General features: G+C 40.2%; 1 protein-coding gene across 3 annotated transcripts in view; it reads right to left on the bottom strand.

Annotated features, from left to right (window-relative positions):
• Nucleotides 1-22,591, bottom strand: part of arhgap36 (Rho GTPase activating protein 36) — a 106,633-nt gene that overhangs the window by 4,012 nt on the left and 80,030 nt on the right. For all 3 annotated transcript variants that reach the window (XM_050066551.1, XM_050066552.1, XM_050066553.1), the window contains exons 4-11: nt 10,375-10,688; nt 4,211-4,430; nt 3,960-4,015; nt 3,448-3,598; nt 3,217-3,365; nt 1,287-1,457; nt 897-985; nt 539-765 (exon numbers count right to left, since the gene is read on the bottom strand). In XM_050066551.1, coding sequence (XP_049922508.1) covers nt 539-765; nt 897-985; nt 1,287-1,457; nt 3,217-3,365; nt 3,448-3,598; nt 3,960-4,015; nt 4,211-4,430; nt 10,375-10,688 — 1,377 coding nt within the window. The remainder of the gene's footprint in view (nt 1-538; nt 766-896; nt 986-1,286; nt 1,458-3,216; nt 3,366-3,447; nt 3,599-3,959; nt 4,016-4,210; nt 4,431-10,374; nt 10,689-22,591) is intronic.

Raw genomic sequence — 22,591 nt, 5'->3', positions numbered from 1 at the left:
CTTTTATATATTATTTTAAAAAGTAGATGACTCATTTAAAACTTTAAATTTCAAGATTGAAGTTCCACACAAACTGGGGAAAACAAAGGACTATGACACAAGCAAAATATGGTCAGTTTTGCAGGAGGAAATTGTGTGATATTTGTCATTTATTTACTCCATCAGAACTTGATGCTCTTGTTACAATCTCTCCAACTCTCTATCTGTCACAACTAGGTGGTGCTGTGGGCACATTTATCATCCCAGCACACTTGTGTTATAACACATTAAGGCCAAATACTTGGTGTGTGGGCCATTTTTTTTAATCAAACATATACATTTAATTTTAGAGCTGCTTCTTAGAGATGCTTTAATATAGTGAAACAACAGATCAATGCATCAGTCACTGTATGTGGACTGATGTCTATAATAAATAAATAAATTAGACCCTGAGCAAGATTATTTGTAGCCTCAGGATTTTCAGAAATATTGATAATAATAAATATAATTCAAAGGGCAGAAAGTCTAGAAAAAATAATGGATATCAAAGGCACCGTACCGTATCTTGTTTCCTGACGCTTCCTGTTCTGGTTCAGTTTGAGAACGTTGAGGAAGACCTCGCTCGTCAGGCTGCCCTCACCACCGCTGCCATCGGGTGGGAAAAGTGGTGATGGAGGCTCCAGCGGAGACAAACTCCCACTAGATGCTCCCACAGAGTCCAGAGACGCCCCTGTATCCCGACGACCTCCTGACTCACTGCTGCTCTCCACTGTCAGGTGACTGCCGCTATAAGAAGGGATGAAAATATAATGTAGCATCAGTAGTTTGTTTAAACCCTCAAAAATTGCCACACTTAAAAAAGACAGTAGATCTGATACTCTTAGGGACTTGATTGACTAACTGGTTGTCATGGTTACCTGAGTTTCCTACGCAGCAGATAGTCAATGATGTCTGGGTCTGTCTGGATCAGACTCATCAGGACCTCCTGCTGCAGCTCTGCAGAAACCTGGATCACACATATTAAAGGTTTGGACTGGATCTTGAGAGAATCGTTTGTTTATTCAAAGAACTCCCAATAAAAAGTTGACTTTTTCAGTTCTTGGAGCACCACAAACTTAATTATACATTCATTTCGATTGTACCGATGTTAAGAGGTAAATATCTCAGACTCATCTTATGAAACCAACTCTATCTGCATTAAAAGATACCAATAAACCCTTTAATACTGATAACATCTCTGGTACTAGTTTTCTAAAAGACGCCAGAAAAATGTCACAATTGAAGGCTAAGTATGATCATCGACGTACTGTGAAGAGCCTCTTGTAGTTCTGTATGAGCACCAGGGTCACGTTGATGATTGCAGTGCTGTCCTCAATCCCCATCGCGTGAGGGCTCATATCTCCTCCTCTTTCCCTTTGAAGCAGGTTGGGCCCAAAGATCACCGCCAGGTTCGCAGCTGTCATTTTGTTGCCGGGGATCTGGATAACGAGAGGAGGAAGGACAGGTGTTCATTTGAGTTATATTTTTAATTGCTCTCAACCAGTGGTCACAATCTCTGTGGCAAATGGATGTTTAAAAGGACAGGCAAGAAGGAAATATGTTTCTGCTATAAATTACTTTTATCTTGAAATTTAATTTATTGTTGACTTTTCCTTTCCTATTTTTCTTGTTAAATACCAGACACTTTTTCCATTTTAAGTTGCCCCCTGACAGCACAGACAATCTATACAATCAGCACAGTTTCAAAGTGGGCACCCAAGACTAGAGTCACTGATTCAGTATCTGACCAAATGTCTCCCCTTCCGTTCCTGAGATATGACGTTAAGTAACAGCCAAAAAAGTGTTTTATGCAGAATAATATGATGTCACAGTGAAGTTGACCTTTTACCTTTTGAATATAAAATGTCATCATTGTATCCTTTTTAACATTTGTGTGAAATGTTGTCATAGTGTGCATATGAATTCCTGAATTATGGCCAAAAAACATGTTTTCTAAGGTCACAGTGATCTTGACCTTGGACCACCAAATTCTGATCAGTTCATTGTTGAGTCCAAGTGGACGTTTGAGTCCAATTTGAGGAAATGTCCTCAAGGCCTCCTTGAAATATCACAAAATTTATAAAATGAGACAGAGAGTGATGCAAAGTCATAGTGACCATTGACAACAGACCACAGAGTCTAATCAGTTCATCCTTGGGTCCAAGTAGACGTTTGTGCCAAATTCGAAGAATTCCCTCCAGATGTTCTTGAGATATCACGTCACAGTGACCTTGAACCTTAACACCAGTTCATCCTTGACTCAAAGTGGATGTTTGTGCCAAATGTGAAGAAATACTTGACTTTTGACCTTTAACCACCAAATCTATCCAGTTCATGAGTTCTTGAGTCTGAGCGAAAAAGTTTGTGCCAAATTTTTGAAAAAATTCCCTCCGGCCATTCTTGGGATATCCTGTTCACGATAATGAGACAGATGAGGTCACAATGACCTTGGCCTTTGACTTATGATCCTCAAAATCTAAACAGTTTGTCGTTGAGGCTGAGGGAACATTTGCACTATATTTGAGGTGGTATTGAGATGTTGCGTTCAGGAGAATGGGACGTATGTGTGTCCCTAAAAACGCAATGTCTCCAGCCATGGCTGCTCACAGTTTGTAGAAATATTGTACTTTCGCAAATGTGTTTTGATTAATAAGATTAAAAGACAAAGTTTATTTGAAAACTACCAAAACAAAAAATAGGACTAAGACTAGCATTAGAGTTTATATGGTGTTAAAGTACCATAGCAATAATATTTTCATGTTTGGGATATCAATGACAAAACTTTAAATTACTGTAAATTTTCAGAAGCACATTTGTAATTTCTGTTTTCTATTTATAATTTAGAGTACTTGTTTTTTCTGTTCTGAATCAAAAGACCAAGGCAAATTTCTTATGTGTGAAAACTTTCTTGGCAATAAAGATGTTTCGGATTCTGAAGTGCTTTTGGGAAATTCTAAAACTGCTGAACTTCCATGTTTTTAGTGCACAAGAAAAAAAGCAAGATAAGGAATGATCAGAATCAGTGCAGCATAAACCAAGATATCCTGACTTTCGTTTGTTCCTAGTTTAAGTAAAGCTCTTAAAAGACAGCGTGATCCTACACTTCCCATGATGCAACTAAATAGCATGTTATTGTTAGACCCTCTGATGTGTATTGTATGACATTTGTCTTTCATCATGAGCAGTCAGCAACCCTACCTCCTCGTCATTTGTTCCTATGCTGTCCTGGGCGAAGCTCTGCACTGTGTGTAACAGGCTGAGGAGTCGCAGCAGAGTGTCGCAGTTACAGGGAGGCAGCAGGTAGAGGAGGTGCTGCAGGTACTGAAGCTGGTCCGCTCCCCTCAGCACTACAGGAGGCACACACAAGATTTAGTTTGATTTGCAGCTGTTTCTGCTGTTTACACTATGCGTGCGAGTGTGTGTGCTTACAGGTGGCGTGCAGGAAGGCCGGGTAGAGCTCTCTGGTCAGCAGAGGATCAGGGATGTCTCTGAGAAACTCTTTGAGCAGTGCCGCCACGTCATGGACGCTTTGCTCCTCATCCAGTTGGACGTCCACCCCCATGTCAAAGTCCTCAAGCAGCTGAGGAGCACACAGAGAGGACAAATGAACCCCAAGATAGAAATTAAAAAGTGAAGAGACACATAGGAAAAGACAAAAAAAAACACAGAGGTTAAACAGGAGTCAATTTCCCCCAGTAGGCACGATTTCTCCAAAACAGGATATCACACATCGTCAGCTTTTCACTTGAAGATCGTTTTTTTTCTTTCCAGTGCATAGTGAAGATTGACAGGAAGCACGGGGCAGTGTCTGAGTATGAGTAGCATTATATAGGGCAGTTTTAGGGAGTCCTAAGACAAAGTTATAAAACATTTTATCCAGATTGTTTTTTATGTGGTTAAAATAACAAAAAAGCATGTGGATGAACAGAAAACATCCTCACCTGTCTCACTCTCTTCTTGGAGCTACCAACTCGGAAAATTCCCACAGTCTGAAGACCTGGGGACACAAAATGGAGCAACAAATAGTCTCATCAAGTTGCATGTATCTACATTTACATGGTCTCTCAGGCTTCAGTGTGGATGCATTAATGAATGTTCTTTAACCCAGATGTCTACATTGGCTTCAAGTTTAAAGAGTTTGTTACATTTAGGGACTCCAAATGGCACAACTGTGATACAGTCTGTGTCTCACCGTAGGTCTCGATGTGATTGCAGCACCTCTCCACCACCCGGGGCACCTGTCTGTAGATGGGGTTGAGGCTGAGCTTGGTCTGGGTCCTTTTCTCTGACGAGCTGCTGCCACCTGGTGACTTTTTCAGCTCCAGCTCGGCCGGGTGGGAGAGCTGCAGCGCCTCCAGCAGGCGAGACTGGCTCTCTACGAGGTCGGAGATGGAGTCCACTGACAGACCGCCCTGCAGGGAGGGGGAGAGAGGACTGAATGTAACTAAGTACTTTTACTCAAGTAGTGTACTTGAGGACAAGTTTGAGGTACATGTACTTAAGTATTTCCTTTTTGTGCTACTTTAAAATTCACTTCACAGAAATATATCGTACTTTCTGCTCCACTACATTTATTTAACAGTAGTTTAATTTAAATAACTTTTCAGATTTGTGTTGCAAAACCTTTTTTTTTCTTATTTTCCATTAATCATCTCAAGGCCCCTCAGATTTATTTTGTGACCCTTTGGAAGGGCCCGACTCCAAGGTTGGGAACCACTGGACGAAACTACCTAACTTCATATAATGTAATTAAAACTAGCTATATAGTTACTTTTACTTTTAATACTTTATGTACATTTTGATTATAATATTCTGTACTTTTGCTGCAACAGTTGAGGGGAGCTGTATGTATCTGTCTTGGTTCATCACTACAAGCATTTACTTAAAGGGACAGTTCACCCTAAAATAAAAAAAAGGTGCCAGGTGTTGGAGATATTGTCCGTAGAGATGTCTGCCTACTCTCCTAGTTCATGACCCGGTTACTCAAGATAATCTTCAGACCTTGTTGTGACTAGTTTCACGTAGATCTATTTTCTTTCTACCATACTACAACCGCCATCCGTGAGGTCGAAGATATACTTGCTTCTGAACTTTGCTTTTGCGTAAACAACCAGCGCTTCATAAACGGGATTATTCACATATTCGTTACGCTGTGAGAAGAGGGAAAAAAGTCTGCTAGCAGCTAGGCTAATTTATGCAATGTCAACATGCTAACAGCTTATAGCTAAGCTGATAATGAGTGACTGGCTAAAAAGTATTGTTTTGTCCATGAACCTTGACAGTTGTTACTGAGCTGAATCTAATACATCTGTTAAAAGATCTTGCTGTTAATTCATGTTTTATGGCTGTTGGAAGAATTTTGCCTTCAGGGCTTTAAGCTAGACAGTCCTCAAGTCCTCAAAAGATCATGTTTTGGGTCAAACATCCACTTTGGGTTTTAAAGTAAAATTTACTGTACAGTTACAATAACTTACATTATTTATGTGTTTTTATCTTTTATGGCCAAGAGCAAAAAAGAAAGGGGTGGCAGCTTCCTCTGTAACCGATCGTGATAAATGGGCAGATAACATCGTCCCTTATCGATCGCAGGCCCCCGAATCACATCGAATCAAAATTGTATTGTGACAGGCTTTGTGATATCGGCAAATGTTGTATTGTTGTCCAACGAATCCATAAAATATCGTATCATGATGAAACTGGTGATTTACACCCCTACGATGTATGATGGTTGTTACAATAGGATTCAACTAGATGGCACACCAAAGGTCTTACACCATTTAGAACTTCCTGATTTGCATAATGTAAACGATAGACTTGGTAATACTCGAGGAGTTACTGTATTGTTAATTCTGGGATCAGCATGGATGGTATATCTAGAGCAGATCTTGCCAGTAGTGAGTTCCTTTCTCAGCTGCCAACACTGCCCTGACCTTTCATATGTGTATTTTATCTTGCAGACATGTTGCATTTATTTCTGAGCATGTACGGACGCAGGTGACACGTGGCAGCTGTCATGTACACACGACATAGTTATAAGCAAGTATATCTCTTAGCACCGCTGAGCTAACTAACTTTACAGCTCAGCCGAGATGGACGCCATTAATGTTGACATCTCTTGCTGTCCCGAGCAAGAGCCTCTCGACCATGAGCAGATGCACACTTCCTTCTGTGCCATGTTACAGTTGGTGGGTGTAGTTTGTAAGTAAGAAAAAAGTTCCTACACGAAAGCGCTCACAACAAGGTCTGTGGATTATCTTAAGTAACCAGGTCATGATTTCTGGAAAGAGACATTGCTATTGAGTTTTTTAAAAGTATTGTTTTGGTGCTTTGAGCAACACAAGCTGAGTGCCATCTAGTTCCATTATAACAGAATGGAAAAGAAGGCAGACATCTCTACGGTCGATATATCTCCATCACTCTGTATTGATTGGTGCAGCTTTAAATGGAGAAAAAAAACCATTCTGTCATAATGCTAGAGTAGAGAAAGAAAAGAGATACCCAGAATGAATCACTGACAGGAGAAAATGGAAAGACCATTTTAAGATGGATGTCAGGAGAAGAAGAAGCCAAAAGAACAGACGAGTCAGTTTCTATCATTCATCCTGACGTTGCCATTCCGGTAAATATGAGACACTGAATACCACAGAAATATAAATCACTTGTCAATGGCCTGCAGCAGATCGTTTCTGGAGGAACGTCAAGTGTTGGAGGAATTTCCAACAGCACACTTCAGTCTGGAAACCAAATGGATCTTTATGGATCTTTATTGTGTAAAGGGTGCAATCAATCAATCAATCAATTTTATTTATAAAGCCCAATATCACAAATCACAATTTGCCTCACAGGGCAAGTGTTGTCTCTTTTTAAGCCTCTAAAACTGAGAATGTGAGTATTTTAGAAAACCTGGCATTCTTGAGGGAATGGAAGTCTGACTTAAACAAAATACATTGATTTCATTCATCTTAAATGAACTTTAAAGTCACTTAATATCACTGTAATCTGCTTTTATGGCTCCATTTATGATTAAAAATTATTTTTCTTACCTAGAAACTTCCAACATAGCTGCTGTATCCCAATCCAGTATGTTTATACTCCACAGGGTACCACTGAGTTATGTGACAGGCAAAAATATGAGACATTGTCTCTCTTTTTAGCTTCTAAAATTGGAAAGATTATTTTCTTTGTCATACGTAATACTTCAACAATGTTTTTGGTATTTGGACTGTTGGTCAGAGAAAATAAGACAGTTAAAGACGTCATCTTGGATGTAGGGAGGTTGCACTGTTTTCTGACACAGTTTATGTAACCTCCACCAAGCTAGTCCAAGTAAAGGAGGCCTGACTGCTTCATTGCTCCAATCTGAGTGTATAGGTGGAAAAAAATATATAATAATAATAATTTAAAATGTCCTAACAGCAGCTTTTCCCTCCAAGCGTTCTTCTCTTCAACTATCCATCTTGTCCCTGCCATTAATTTCAACCTTTACTCCCTCTGTGTACGCTATCTGTCACTGCACGGGACATGGCGCAGAAGTTCTCCAGCCAAGTGTGTGTGTGTGTGTGTGTGTGTGTGTGTCTTCAAATATGTAAACAGTGAGCTGCTACAGTGCAGACAGCTGTAAGGGGGAGAGTCAGAGTCCCATTTAGGTTGATATGGATGAGAAAACTGTATCTTTATCTTTCTCACTCTGTTCTATCTTTCCACTAAACAGCAACTTCTGATAATCACTGTAGAGAAACATCTATCAGTACAAAGAGTTATACTTTAAGCTTTACTTTACATCAGGCAGTTTCATATACAGTAGCTTGCTGCACAATGTAAAGCCACAAAGTGGGAATTTTTCTTGGAAATATTTATAAGGTTTAAAAATGCACTTATATTCAGTAGCCACTTTATTAGGTACACTTGTACAATCTGTTGCAATTCAATACAACAGCTCTGCCATAAATTTTACCCTTCACAAAGTGTATAAAGTTTTTATCAAGGTGGCGCCACAAGAGTGGCAGCTGGTTACAGTAGCTCTTATCTTATTGACATTACAAAGTAAGCACAAAATATAAAGTATAACTAGTAACTTTGCAGATTCAGATAAATAAATTAATTAAATGTTGAAGTATAGATTAAGATACCCAGCTGGATTGAAAGTTTAAACATGCAGCCGCAACATTAAAGTGATGTAGACATTAATGCATCGATGATTGTAATCCAATAATATTACATATATCTTTTTTTTTTTTATTCTGAAATGCGCAATTCTGCATAATGATTATTTTTACTCTTGGTGCTTTAGTTAATTTCTTTCTTACTTTCTCTATGTTGTTGTCTAACTTATGTTGCTGCCTGTCTTGGCCAGGACACTCTTGAAAAAATAGATTTTTCTGGTTAAAAAAGGTTAATTAAAATAAAATAAGATATATTTTGAATGCAGGACTTTTACTTGTTAAAGAGTATTTCTCCTGTGGTCGAAGCAACGACCTCCAGGGCTGAAAAATGAAGCAAACACAGAAGTGCCAATAAGTGCAGTTCCTTGAATGGCCACTTGAGGCTGACTCCAAGAGCAAGTCAATCTCCATAGACCTCCATGTTAAAATGCCAGACTTTACAGCAGAAATAAACATGTTTACAGCCTGGTACAAAAAACGGTTTTGGTCTCTAGCTAATTTCAATATTCATGACGACTTAAGCGGATAAATTTTTATGTAACTCTCCCATTTAAATGTTATTAAGGCTTAAAGTTATGCGAAATTGAAGGCGTGGCCACTTTGATTGACAGGTGGCATTGCCTGTCAAAAAGTTGGCAGTTTTTTTCTGGTGGGTATATTTCGTTTTGATAGTTTTAAGCCTGTTTTTCGCTAGTGAAAATTAGCATTAGCTTTATCACAGTTTGCTGTTAATGCACTGTGCTTACCAAGCTAGCAGATAGCATTAGGGTTATCTCCGCACTCCACAAATCCAAATATGGTCACTTTTGGCTCCAAAAATCTAAGATGGCAACAGCCAAAACGCCTAACTCGAGGCTTCAGAATGGGAGTCCAATCACCCATGGGTGATGCTATGATGGATATACGTCCATTATTTTATACGGTCTATGCTTTGGTGATGCCACTTTTACCGTAGGCTAATGAAAGATCTGAGTACTTCCACCACTATTTCAAGTGGTACAGTCTTTTTGGTACAATATTTTTACTACAGTAATTAATAATGTAGATTATCGTTGATTGCAGCTCTTTAATGCAGTTCCACATTATTATTTCTGTCTGTCTATCTTCTACCACATATTCACACATCCATTCAGGCAGAGCTGTGTGTGTGTGCTGTTTACCGCAGTGACTGATTCTTACGAGTTGTACTTGATGGCTGGTTGAGGCTCAATTACTGTGCTCCGTAACTGTAATAATACTCATTACGTGCTTAACATAACGACTGTTTCTAGATCAGCGTGGAGAGGATTACAGGGTGTGACAGCCTCAAGCAGAGGTGTTCACACATATGAAAACACACACAACCCAAACACAGCGTTTTTTAGTACAAACATAGACAACTGTGAAAACAAATAGAAGAATTTGGTGAGAAAATGTTTACAGCTGGATATGCAGTTAGAGAGATTAGCGAGCTGTACACACACGCGTAAGCATGCATACACGCTATTCTCACCCCAGAGGACACTGAACCTGCCACAACAACACCTGCACTGCCTTTTTTTACATCAGCGATTATCAGAATTTTCATCCCTTGAGTTAATCTCATAAAAATAGACAAAAACAAAATTCCCATTGCTTGATTCATTGTGGGATTTGGCAAAAACAGGGAAGGATTTTAAGACTGCTATATTGCACTTGGCGAGAGAAGAGAGGTAGAACTAAATGTCAAGGTCAAGGTTCCTTATCCATCAGTTCTAGTGTTAAAATGGTGGTAAAGACACTGAAATCTGCATGAATGTGTTCATACCATCATTTCTGTCTTAAAAGATGTGTTTATAGATTATATTATTCTTGAAATCCTCATAAAAATCAATAACTAAATGCATAAGACTTTGTTGTCCACTACAGTTCCACAAATGGAAGGCTAATTAGGACTAAATATCTGTATTATTTTTAAACATGAATTAATAAAAAAAACCACAGTTGCAGCAAAAGTAGAACAAATATGTAGTAACTATGCATTGTTGTTTTGGCTAATTGACTTCCCAGATTTTTTTTTTACTCAATTTTGTCCTTGTATTCATACCACATGGTTTTAGAATCAAAATCATGGTTTATAAAACTCTTTGAATAAATAAAAAAGTTAGGATACCAAGAAAGTACCCTACAACAGTCAGCAAACATATTTATCTAATCACTCAGACAGCCGTCTCACCCTCCTCTGTCCTCGGCCGGTGTTATCCAGAAACGTAGGCGACATTGGTTTGTTCTGGGTCTCAAATATGGGCGCCGGTGCCACCGAATTAGCTGATGGCGAGCTGGGACCTCCTCCTGTGATCGAAGAGGAGCTGACCAGCGGCTTGTTCCCGTTGAAGAACTGCCTCTTCTCGGCCCTGAAGCGCAGGATGCTGGCCTCCAGGTCCAGACAGTCTCGCCTGCTCTCCTTCAGGGCGTCCTGCCGAATCTTGTAGGCCCGGTCATTGGCGATGACCTGGGAGAGGGGGATGCCGAATGCCTTGGGGGCAGATTCTGAGAAAGGAGAGGATGGAAATGGCAAAAGTGAAGACAAGTTATTTATGTTTTCTAGTTAGCGATGTTAACTGAAAGAACAATTCTGAGGTAATGAAGTGAAAGAGAGGACAAAATAACTTGTTTAGTTTTCCAGACAGATATTAATCGTAATGGAGGGATTTCATGGCCGACAAAGGAACAAAAACAACAACAGTGTGAAGGTGCTGCAGAATTGGCCCTTCGGTTATTTTTAACCATCTCAGACATTCCTGTCATTTTAGTTGCACACGTTGTGAGGTCTGTGCCAATGAGGTCTGTGCCAATGAGGTCTGCACCAAGATGCCAGGTTTGTGTTTTCTGCAAAAAAAAAAGGGAATTATTTTGATGGAACATGAAAAGGCCAGATATAAGGGACCTCATGAGCCAATCAAATGATTATGTGTAATGTTAAAAATGTTGCAGTGACAAGTCCACAGAGAATCATCGCCCACACTGCAGTTCCCCTCAGCTTTACGGAGACTTTTAGCCTCTTTTGTTTAATGGTTTTGGTTTTGCAGCCCAGAGTGCAGCATTTAGAGAAAGAGTTAGATTTCCCTCTGAAGTCTGTGGAGACCAAAACAGAGCTAAAAGGAGAGTGAATGTTGGACATTTGTCAGGTGGACAGAAACACAACTCCAAATTAATCCTATATGTAAACAAAAACCAATTGGCTTTACAATCTTAAGGGACGTGAACACCACTCTCTCGGGTGAAGGTCATAGTTTGTTGGACCCATCCAGCACCCCTCCTGTCCGCCCTAATTGGACTTTCTCTGCCTTAACTTTTGTCTTGTCCCACTGCGTTTCCCCCTGACGCCATCAGGTGCCGTTCAACTAAAACGGCAACTGGTCGTGAATCTTATCAACCTTAAAGGACGCCTTTCTTAGTTGGTTTCTCATGCCACAAGTCACTGCCCAAGCGCCGGATTTCAGCGACTTTGGAGTGAGACTGGCCTCAATATGTTGCTAAATGAGTGTATAAATTGGCAACTGTTTGATAAAATGCCATTTAAAGTATCACCTATTTTTATATTATACTCCTAAGTGGCCAAAACATATTCAGTGAATGCAGCTTTGATAGGATTTAATGCCACAACATCTCAACCTAACCTGCTTCTCATGCAGTGAAGTTATTTGGGCTTTCTCAGTTACATCAGCTCTCACACAAGTGATTTAGTCATTAAATATGGAGTTCAGATGAGAACGTCTGATCTGAATGTTTACCATAGTCATGATAGGCTGATGTGAACAATTACGTCTACTGACTAAGAAACAGAATGATTAAAAAACAGAGCGACAACAAGCAGAGTTTCTGGTCAAGGAAAAATGAAAGCTGCTCCCCTTACAGGAAACCTCTTTCCTCACACTCAGGTCATGGAGGCTTTAGAAAGAAGCCATTGTCCTGGAGTCTCCAGTTCCTGCAACACCAAACTTCAAAATTCAAAAGTGCATGGTAAACTATCAAGAATTGCAAACTTTTGCCTGATATGGTGAAGAGACTCTTAATCCTTTAAAGAATGATGACTCATACTGGGGTAAAAACATTTACTTGGTGTTATAAAAACAACATACATCATGCTGTTTTCAGACTATTTTTGTCGAGTTGTGAGGGAGCGTTATTAATATATGTGAGGAGAGATAATGGGAGACACTGGTGGGAAACATGTCAGTATTGGTGTTATTAAATGTTAAATATTGCTTAAATGTCTACGGTGTCAGCTCTGTGGGAGAAAAATTACACATCTGTAATGGAAATGCTAACTTTTTATCCTCTTTTTTCACTTTAACTGAATCTTTATGTGGATTTTTAGGAGCTGAGCAAAGCTTAGCTTAGCTTTGAAATGTCTTAAAAGGGGTCAATCACAATGAGCACTTATTCTCCCATAAAAACAGCTCTGCAGGTGAATTCATTTTGTCTGAACATATTATTGTTGTAAATCAGAGGTTGGAGAAGAGCTGGAAGCCCAGGAGAGTCCCGTTGTATTTACAGAACACATTCTTCTCTGCTGATCACATCTGAAGTCCAAACAGGAAGATGATTTATCTTTTATCTTCGGGGTGAGTGGACAAAGTGGAACTACAAAAAGTCTGTAACAATTTAAGCACCTGGTTTTAAATGTTTTGGATATCACATCTCAAATGGAAAGGTTGTGACGCACTTTGGGGATTTTGCACCATTTGGCATAACGCACCAGTGGTGTTGGAAATCAGCCTGATAACTCAGCACTCACACAGCCCCTCACAGGAGAGATTAGAGTTCAAGTACGAGCGGTATAAGAATAGACAGAGTGGATGGAGAGAGCAGGTAAGAGAGGGATGAACGGGTAATCCCGTTAGAGCGGCCACAGCCACAAACCAGACATCACACTCAGACTGATACAGGCTTACTGCAGGTAAATGCATCACGGGTGAGGTCACTGTCACCGCATGAGCTTCATGGGGCTTTTCTCATTTCTCTATGTTGTGCCTCCTTATCTCCTCTCTCCTCCGTCCTCCTGCCTGTGATCTGCAAATTGATCTCAGTGTGCCAACTTGAAGAATGCCTCAATTCCTTAAATGCATCTTAAGGAGAGAGGAGGCTTGCTGGAGGAGCACGGAGGCACAGATATATCCTTTGTGAAAGTCTCTTTGGTAACCTTGACATATAAAACAGGATGATGCAGATCCTCATGTTTTTTTTTTTTTGCCTCCTCCGCTCGCATGACTGAGATGCAAGGAGAGGAGGCAAAAGGAAGTGAGGTTGGACAAACGGAGAAATGAGAAGAGGGGATGGTCAGCAGCTCGACTGCAAAACTGCAAAGCCTTCGCTCTGTTACATCACATGACCACAACAGTTGAGTGCACACTCTGATCTGGCACCAAATCCAGTTAGAGAGGTGAATTCAGAGCATTAGGAACCACAACAAAAACAATGTGTTGGATTAAAGGGTGACAAAGCAATATTTCAAATCAAGATAGTGGATCTGATATAATAGCAAATATACAGTTTACGTGTATGTGTGTGTCTCTATCTATGGGGCATTTGGATGTTTTTCTGCAAAAGAAAACAATCTATCATCTGCAAAAGTGCACACACTGCTGACTAGGTCTAACTGTCTGAGAAATTAGGCCAAATAAAATTACAGAATTCTGACTTTTTAATGGCAAATTTATGGAGGTAAAGAAAAATATTTTGAAATTATTATGAGACCCTAATGCCAGACGGAACACCGATACTGGACAATTCTGCAAAACCACAGATTTGTTTTAACATTCAGTGACAACTTATTTAATTGTATGGTGACTACAGTACGGTAAATGTTGGGGAAAGAATGTAGCTATGCCAAATAAACAATGATTACGGTATGGTTAGGGCAAGCCACACCCAGGACCTCAGACTTTGTCACATATACTCACAGACCACTTTATTAGGTACACCTGTTCAACTGCTTGGTCATGCAAAAAGCTATTCAGCCAATCATGTGGCAGCAACTCAATACATTTAGGCGTGTAGACATGGTCAAGACGACCTGCTGAAGTTCAAAATGAGCATCAGAATGGGGAAGAAAGGTGATTTAAGTGACTTTGAATGGCATGGTTGTTGGTGCCAGACGCACAACCATCTCTAGGGTTTACAGAGGATGGTCCGAAAAAGAGAAAATATCCAGTGAGTGAGGTCAGAGGAGAATGGCCAGACTGGTTCAAGATGATAGAAAGGCAACAGTAACTCAAATAACCACTGGTTACAACCAAGGTCTGCAGAAGACCATCTCTGAACCAACAACACGTCCAACCTTGAAGCAGATGGGCTACAGCAGCAGAAGACCACACCAGGTGCCACTCCTGTCAGCTAACAACAGGAAACTGAGGCTACAGTTCACACAGGCTCACCAAAACTGGACAATAGAAGATTGGAAAAACGTTGCCTGGTCTGATGAGTCTGGATTTCTGCTGCAACATTCAGATGGTAGGGTCAGAATTTGGTGTGAACATGGTGTGATGCTATCATGTCAATGTGGACCAAAATCTCTGAGGAATGTTTCCAGCACCTTGTTGAATCTATGACACCAAGAAATAAAAAGGGGGTCCAACCCGGTACTACCAAGGCGTACCTAATAAGTGAGTGTAGACTTGTTAGAGTTATTTTTTACCTGGTATCCAACAAGGGTTTGCACCTTCAGAGGTACTGTCATGGTCTCACAGATGTTCAATGTCTGGGATAAGAAGTTTGTGGCGTAACCAAAATTACAATCAAGTAGCCTGTTACCATAGACTGTGCCCAGCTTTTCAGGAACAGCAAAACAAACATGGCCCTGCTGTTGCCTTGAGGGAGGTCAGCTAAAGAACAAATGACATTTCATTTCAAGTGGATGTTTCCCAGTTTGGTCCTTAACCCTGATTGTCTAGCTGAAGGACACTCTGTCCACTGACTCACACATCCTGCCAACGCTGAGTGTAAAGTGACTGTTCCACTCTGCAGCACCTAAAATACGCCAGAACAAACCGAAAGGCCAGTGAAGCTTCAAGCTCCCTCTGCATGAGCCATTCACATGCATGAAACAGGAAACACAGAACAGATTAATCAGGTTGCATCTAAACTTGAAACACTCACATTCACAGAGTCGTGCAAGATTGTTTGAATGAAGACACATGGACAACGATCACACCCACACGTGCGTGGTCACGCCCGGTGAGAAATGTCCCAAGCAGGTCAGACAGCTAGGGTGGACAGGCAGGGTGCCACGTTAAGCCTGAAGGCATGGGATTGACTCAGCTTGAAATAACTCTCAGGTTGTGTTCAGCACTTACACAGCAACATAATTAAAGAATGATCATCATAGACACCCTGTGATACCCTGTCAAGGCTGTTGTGTTTTTATAATCCAGATGTATATATACTGTGTAGTCCACAGTAAGGCCTTTTACCTTAAACAATAAAGCGGAATTTGGACATTTTAGCACCGAATTTAATTAAATCGTGATGTCTTGTTTTCCAGGAGGCAAAAGGCAAATTTGGGAGTGACCAAATTTCTACCTAAGTTTTCGGTTTAATTCTTCCTCTGCAATTTCTGCTGCTTGAGGCTTGATCTAACCATCCATTCCTCCTCCACGTGTGTCTCCATTAGGCGCTGTGCTCACAGATAAGCTCCTCAGGTGCATTGTTGGCAAACTGCCAGTTAGCACTAGCATTAAGTTTGTTTTTGACTAGTGAGCTATGTTTCCAATGGCTTACTTTGCCATGAAGTGCACCGGAAAATACTGCCTCCAAAGCAGGGACTTATGGCACCAGAATCACCAGTTGGGTTTCTATACAGTTGTAGTGTTTAGTCAACTTTTCAGAAAATTTGCAAAAGATAAGGCAAATTTATGCGCTACTTTTATATGAATACTGGCCGTTGGTTCATCGAGATATGGTGGTGCTAATTCTCCAGTCATGATACAACCACAGAAGAAGAGGGTGCAATGAGATAACGTAATTAAAAGAACACCAGTCAAAACTCAAATGAAGAAAAAACAATGGATGTACAATAATGCAAAAATGGGAAATGGAAGTAAAGAGTTATGAACAAATATTGTTACGGCACTGTATTCTTGGACGAGTTCTGGTAAAAGCCCTGTGTGCATAAGCATGTTAAAATCCTCCAGAGATGACAAAGTGAGCTCACAGTGGCCTCTGCAGTGACTACACATCCTCATTTATTTGCTGAATCTGTTTCTATCACACTTAGCTGCATTTACCTTTTATCAATACACCAACTTTCTCATCTCCTTCAAGTGTAAAACAAGCTGCCCAGGTGTATAAAGTAATCAAAATTAGCCCCACCTTTATTAGTTGCAGCATTCGGGTAATGAACACATTAAGGCATCAATAATTATAATCCCATAATATATTATTTGGAAATATGACATTCTATACAATGGGTACTTCTACTTTTGGTACTACTTTTGGAGTAAATTCTGTTGCTTGTGTAGTTTTACTCAAGTAGGATTTTGAATGTAGGACTTTTACCTGTAACACAGTATTTCTACACTGTAGTAATTCTACTTTTAATTAAATAAAAGATCTGTGGCTATTTTTCCACCTTATTTTGAATGCATATATTTAGTAACAGTAATCCCCTTGTTTGCTGTGTATTAACTTTTTATGTTATGCATTATGATGCCAGTTGGTTAAAAAAAAAAAAGTAAACAATTATAAAAATTTTCAACAAATTTTTTTCAGAAGGTACACTTTTGGATATGTTATCCTGAAGCAACACAGTACCATAATAGTAAGAAATGAGAGAAAATAGGGTTATTGTTTAACATTTTAAGAAAATGTAATACTATACTCATATAAATAGTGAAAACCCTATTAGTTTTAAAAATTCATGCCATTTGCAATTCCCATAGGAATCCCTTAAAGAGTGTAAGCATATCTTGGCAAACTTAACATCAGCATTAAAAAATAATAAAAAAGAATGCATCCAAGTTGTCCCATAAGGTTTGTTTTTTTTATTTAAATAGTATCCAAAAAGCTTATCGGTGGTTCAGTGGCACAAAATGTAAACAAATTCTGATTTGTAAACGAATTGTCCCTCCAGAGTTGCCGTAGGGCTGTGGTAGGCGAGGTTACATCATTAGGTGTGGCTGTGTTGCTCAGAATAAAGGATCGATCAAGGATCGGATCAGGACATCCCTACAAAAAATGTCATGGTGTTGCTTCAAGGCAACATTTGCATTTCAGCAATTTTCTATTACTTAATTATCAAATAAAGTTCATTAAACAATTAAAAATTAAACTTTACTCATCTATTATCGTGAATCCATTTTTTCCATATTGTAAAATGGCAGAAAAAGATGTTTTCAGACCACTTTTGTGGAGAGAGATGATGGGGTTGAACCATGTGAGGGAGTCAACATGGTCTCCAGAGAGTCATATTATAATATAAACACTGCTAATGGCTTCCTTAAGGCCCTGGCTCTTTTTTAAAGTATTGCAACATAATTGAGGATGTATTATTTGTGTGCAAACGGCCAAAAGTGGATTTGTTACCTAGAGGCAACACAGTACCCTGTGGAAGAACTGTTCCTGGAGTACACCACAGCAGGACAGACACTTTCTCTTGAACTGGTTGAAAGATTTTCTTCTGTACACCTCACCTCATGTAACCTGGTTTCAAACAAACACAATGTCCCCTGCCAACAAGAACTGCCCCCATCCATTGAAGAAGATGTCATCCGTTAATGTGTCTTAAACAGAACACTCTAATGGCCTCATTTGATCAGTAAGCTCATGCTTATTCCTCAGTCCTGACGTCTGTCGACAGGAACAGCCAAGCTGACCACTCTGTGCCGCTGCCTCCTGACATTTGGCCAAGTTTTCTGCCATCCAATGCCAGCTACGGCAGTGTTAGCCACTTGATGCTGGAGGTGTTTGCTTGTTTAAATTAAACAGCTGAGGATTTAATGGTTGGCTGTGGCAGTTTGGAAGTCTTGGACAGCTCTTTACAGAGTCAGGCAGCCAAGGTAACGGGATGTTTAGACAGCTGAGAGGTCTGGTGCTTTACTGCTTCAGAGTTATAAGAAAGGTGACGATTAGATTGTACAATTACACACAATTTACACTTAGTAGCTGTTCCAGGGTTGATTTTGATTGTTATTGGTAAACCAAATGACATTTACTTTTGGAAATTGGGTCATACTAAACTGGCGATTTTAGTGATATATATGTGTGCATCAACATATGATTGTATATATTTGAAAATATCTGGCTGACAGCATCATGTATCTCAAACTTGATGCTTTAACTGATAAGTCTACTAAATTTTCTACACAGCATGCACACATTTATCTACAGACAGGTGGCAAAATAAAGGAGAAACCTACATAAAGTGTCTCAGTAAGGTGATGGGCCACCACATGCTGCTAGAACAGGCTCAGTGTGCCTTGGCATTGATTCTACAAATCTCTGGAACTATACTGGAGGTACGTCTCCACAGATCAATCTATATCTATTGATATCTATTTATCAAATCAAATGAATCCATTTTATTTTAATATGAATTGTTATTTTCATTTTTGTTGTGTCCTATGAAAATGATGAGCAAGAAAACAAAAAAATACGTATTTTCTGAGTCAGTACTTTTAGATTTCTATGCTAAAAATCTTGGAAGACAACAGCATCTGCCTCTAATGGGACATAAAACATACCTATCAGCAGTGCTTTATCAACAGTACCAATGACACCAACATGTCAATCACATTCATTTACTGTCCCTGTTACATGGAGGCTGATCTCGGAGGATAAGGAGCTCTCAAATCTCATCCCATGGGAGGCTGCAGTTGGGGGAAGCTTATGAATGCAAAAGCCTGAAGTACACAGACCTAGCAGCTGAGGTAGAACAACATGGCTGGTGTACCCAGGTGCTCCCTGTAGAAGTTGGGTGTAGAGGATTTGTAGCCATCATCAACCAGGCTTCTGAAGAGAGTGGAGGTTCAAGGACAGGCCTTCTGACAAGCCATCAAGTCGCTATCAGAGGCTATGGAGCGAAGCAGCAATTGGCTTTGGAAGAAGAGGAAAGACCCCACCTGGTCTGCAAGATGTCCAACATGAGGGGTAGAAGCGAAGGGGGGCACACCTGGGACGTCAGGTGTCATTGCTGAGCCCTTTCAACGAAATACCAATGAAGGAGGGTGCCCACCTGATGACCCCAAAGAAGTGATTCCCCCTCTCCCACTCAAGACACTAGACACCAGACAAGTGCTGATTGTTCTTAGAGACTGTAACAACAAGTCCTATAAGCTCAACTGCTTTTCCAATTTGCAGAGGCTGTTGTTCTTCTTCTGTGAGTAAGCCGCTAACTGCTAACAGCTACTTTTTAAATCTTCCGCGGTGGGTAGCACACATAAAACGTCATCAAAACGTCACACCCGTGCCAGCCATGATTCCGTCTTGTCGGCTGTCCTGTTTGTTTTTACACTGCATTTTTAATTAAATAGATAACAGTGTTATATAATGATGTAATCAGTCATATTTATTGTCTCATCTGATAATATTTTACTTCCTTTGTACTACAGGTTTCTGTATAGATGGTGCATCATAGGGGGATTTGGACTTGTGACGTCTGTGTGTCTAAAATCCTGGTCCTAGTAGGCCTGATTACTGCAGTTGGCATTTCACTGATGAGACCCCTCTGGACACGTCCTGGGTTAAAAGTAAAACAAACACTAGAACTCAGTAAGGAAGACCGCTGTGTGTATCTGACTGCTCAAAGCCGAATTGTTCAAGAATTTCACTGCTTTCCTTCTTTAGTATTTCTGGTTCTCAGGTCATCGTCTGTTCCTGGAAGACTGAAGGAGATATATTTAGATGCTGCTCAGTACGCGCTACTATTTCTCCGTCAACACGCCAGCAGCTGGATCATAATATTGGTCCTCCGGGGCACTGAGCTAAGTGAACTTAAAAAGCTGTGTTTATTTAACACAGGATGTCCTTTGTGTAAACCCCAGTGAAACACATGTAACAACACAGAAGCTTAGTAACTTCTATTTAACCTCTGCCTAAAAATAATGTCTGAAAAAGGAGAATGAAGGTCAAAGCAGCGCAGAGAAACACAAATACTGGAGGTGGAGCGACTTGGAAAGAACAATGAGATGGTGTAACAGCCTCTGAAACAGACTCACATCACTATAAGCCAAATTCACACAGCAATTAGCCAGGTGAGAACGTTAAAACTTCTCTATCCAACTCTTTTTTTGGCACAAATTTTGACTCCTGTCACTTGAGAGTACAGCTGAGGTCAACACCACCAACGTCTCAAAGTCTCTCCCGATCCCCATTTGCAGGACTCATCACATTAAGAAGACACATTGACACACAAAGCATCAAGATGGCAGGCTTTTATCTGACACAAGTATAAACAGTTTTCCTTTTGGAGGACACATAGTGGGACCTAGTTTGTTTCAAACAAGCCCGTAACACCAGGCAGTCCAAATAAACATTTGGCACTCATTTTATCTCCATTAACCAACACTAAAGCTTTGCATCTATGCTACTACACACGGCTTACACACTGATTTGAACAATTGAAGTCCCTCCAATGCCTGAGCCATGCACCTGTAATAGCACTTAGTCATAAAGGAATACCATACCCACAAAATTATCATTAGCATATGGTAAATGGACTGCACTTGTATAGCTCCCTTCTAGTCTTCCAACCACTCAAACTCACCCATTTGCACACTGGTGGCCAAGGTTACTTACCTACCTCCTACTCAGTAACAGGAAGTTTCAGAAGTTCCCCCTTTTTGAATTCTTCGCTCACCATGGAGGCATGCAAGAAAAACTTTTATTTTTAAAGTATTTACTGAAATACGGATTGAGTAATTAATATACAAATGCTCATTTTGTGGGTGGAGTATTCCTTACCTAAATTTTGTTTTTTGTTCCAGAGCACCACATGTGCAGAACCATACTGCCAAACGAAACATGAGCGCCCTGACTGAAAAGAGAGTAGTCGTGGGGAATCTTGAATCTTAAATTAAAACTCTACTTAAAACTATCAAACAACAGAGCTAAGAAATTGTTAAACTGTTATCACGTCAGGATGCTTCAACCAAAGTGCTTGTCAGATGGGCGAACAGTGTTTCAAACCTCCCTTCTGACACTGGCTTTTGGTGGCTGGGTCTGCAGTGATGTGCAGGGGTAAGAAAGCAAGCAGGGTTTGAATTTCTCCCATAAGCCTCTTTTTTTATTCGTCACTTCTGTTATGTACAAAGAGTGCATCAACATGTATGCAGTCTCAGAAAAACAGTCTAAAAAAATGGTCTGTTATCCCACTGTTTAAACAACTGACCTTTCGCTAAGCCCCGCCCCTTTGTGATGGTCCGACAGGCTGTCGGAGTAAGCACTGTAACTAACTGCACTCCCTGTGGAAATATTGGCATATTGTTGGAAAACTGAAACAGTGATTCCAGAGNAAAGCAAAAGCAGCATGTGTATACATTCAGTAGGCTATATCTTCAGTAGCTAGCTAGCTAACCCTACACTTTTCAGGGTTTGACTTTGGTTTTGGAACAGGGACGAAACGTATATATTTTTCATGCCTGTGGATATTCTCATTTATCCAGGTTATAGTTATCTCAAGGCAACTGAATCGAACGCAACTGGACTTAGTTTTGTCTTAGAAGATGTTTCACCTCTTATCCAAGAGGCTTCATCAGTTCATGCTTGCCTGACCAGCCTAGTCAGACAAGCATGAACTGATGAAGCCTCTTGGATAAGAGGTGAAACATCTTCTAAGACAAAACTAAGTCCAGTTGCGTTCAATTCAAATGCCTTGAGGTATATCTTTTTCCAACCTCTCCAGGTAACGAGTATCATTAATACACGACGTGCCCCAGGCACAACATTTAGCTCCGAATCCACAAAACCAGCCTGGAAATGAAGGAAATCTGAAACGACTGCATTAGAGTCAATGGAGCACAATGTGTTGTTGTCGGACCCTGGTCTGAGCTGGCCTGAAGCTACTTTATGATTGGCCAGGGCAGGACTTAGTGTTGGGTCAGTTCTAGGCCTGCAAATGGATACGCCAAGAATTTGTTCACTGACATCCCAAATCATCATAAGTTTGGGACTTGATACTGCAGATAATCTTGTTTGTTTATTACAGTTATTCCCTTGTCATAAATACCACTGTTTATTACATAACTTGAGGGCAGCATTAATTTTGTTGGTCCAGTTGAACGTCAACAGGAGAAGGTAGAAATCTAACCAGACTATAAAGAAAATGCAGAAGTGCTTATTGCATCTGCCTTCATCCATTTGTAACCCTCTCTTCTCATATTTGCTCTCCTCCATTATCCTCTGTGATTTTCTGCACCAGAGGAATGCTGGCATGGCTGAACCTGCAATCTGCATCA

This window comes from Epinephelus moara, chromosome 17, assembly GCF_006386435.1.
Source record: "Epinephelus moara isolate mb chromosome 17, YSFRI_EMoa_1.0, whole genome shotgun sequence".
Taxonomy (NCBI): Eukaryota; Metazoa; Chordata; class Actinopteri; order Perciformes; family Serranidae; genus Epinephelus; species Epinephelus moara.
Note: the sequence above shows the minus strand (reverse complement) of the source record. Positions and strands in the feature narration are given on the sequence as shown.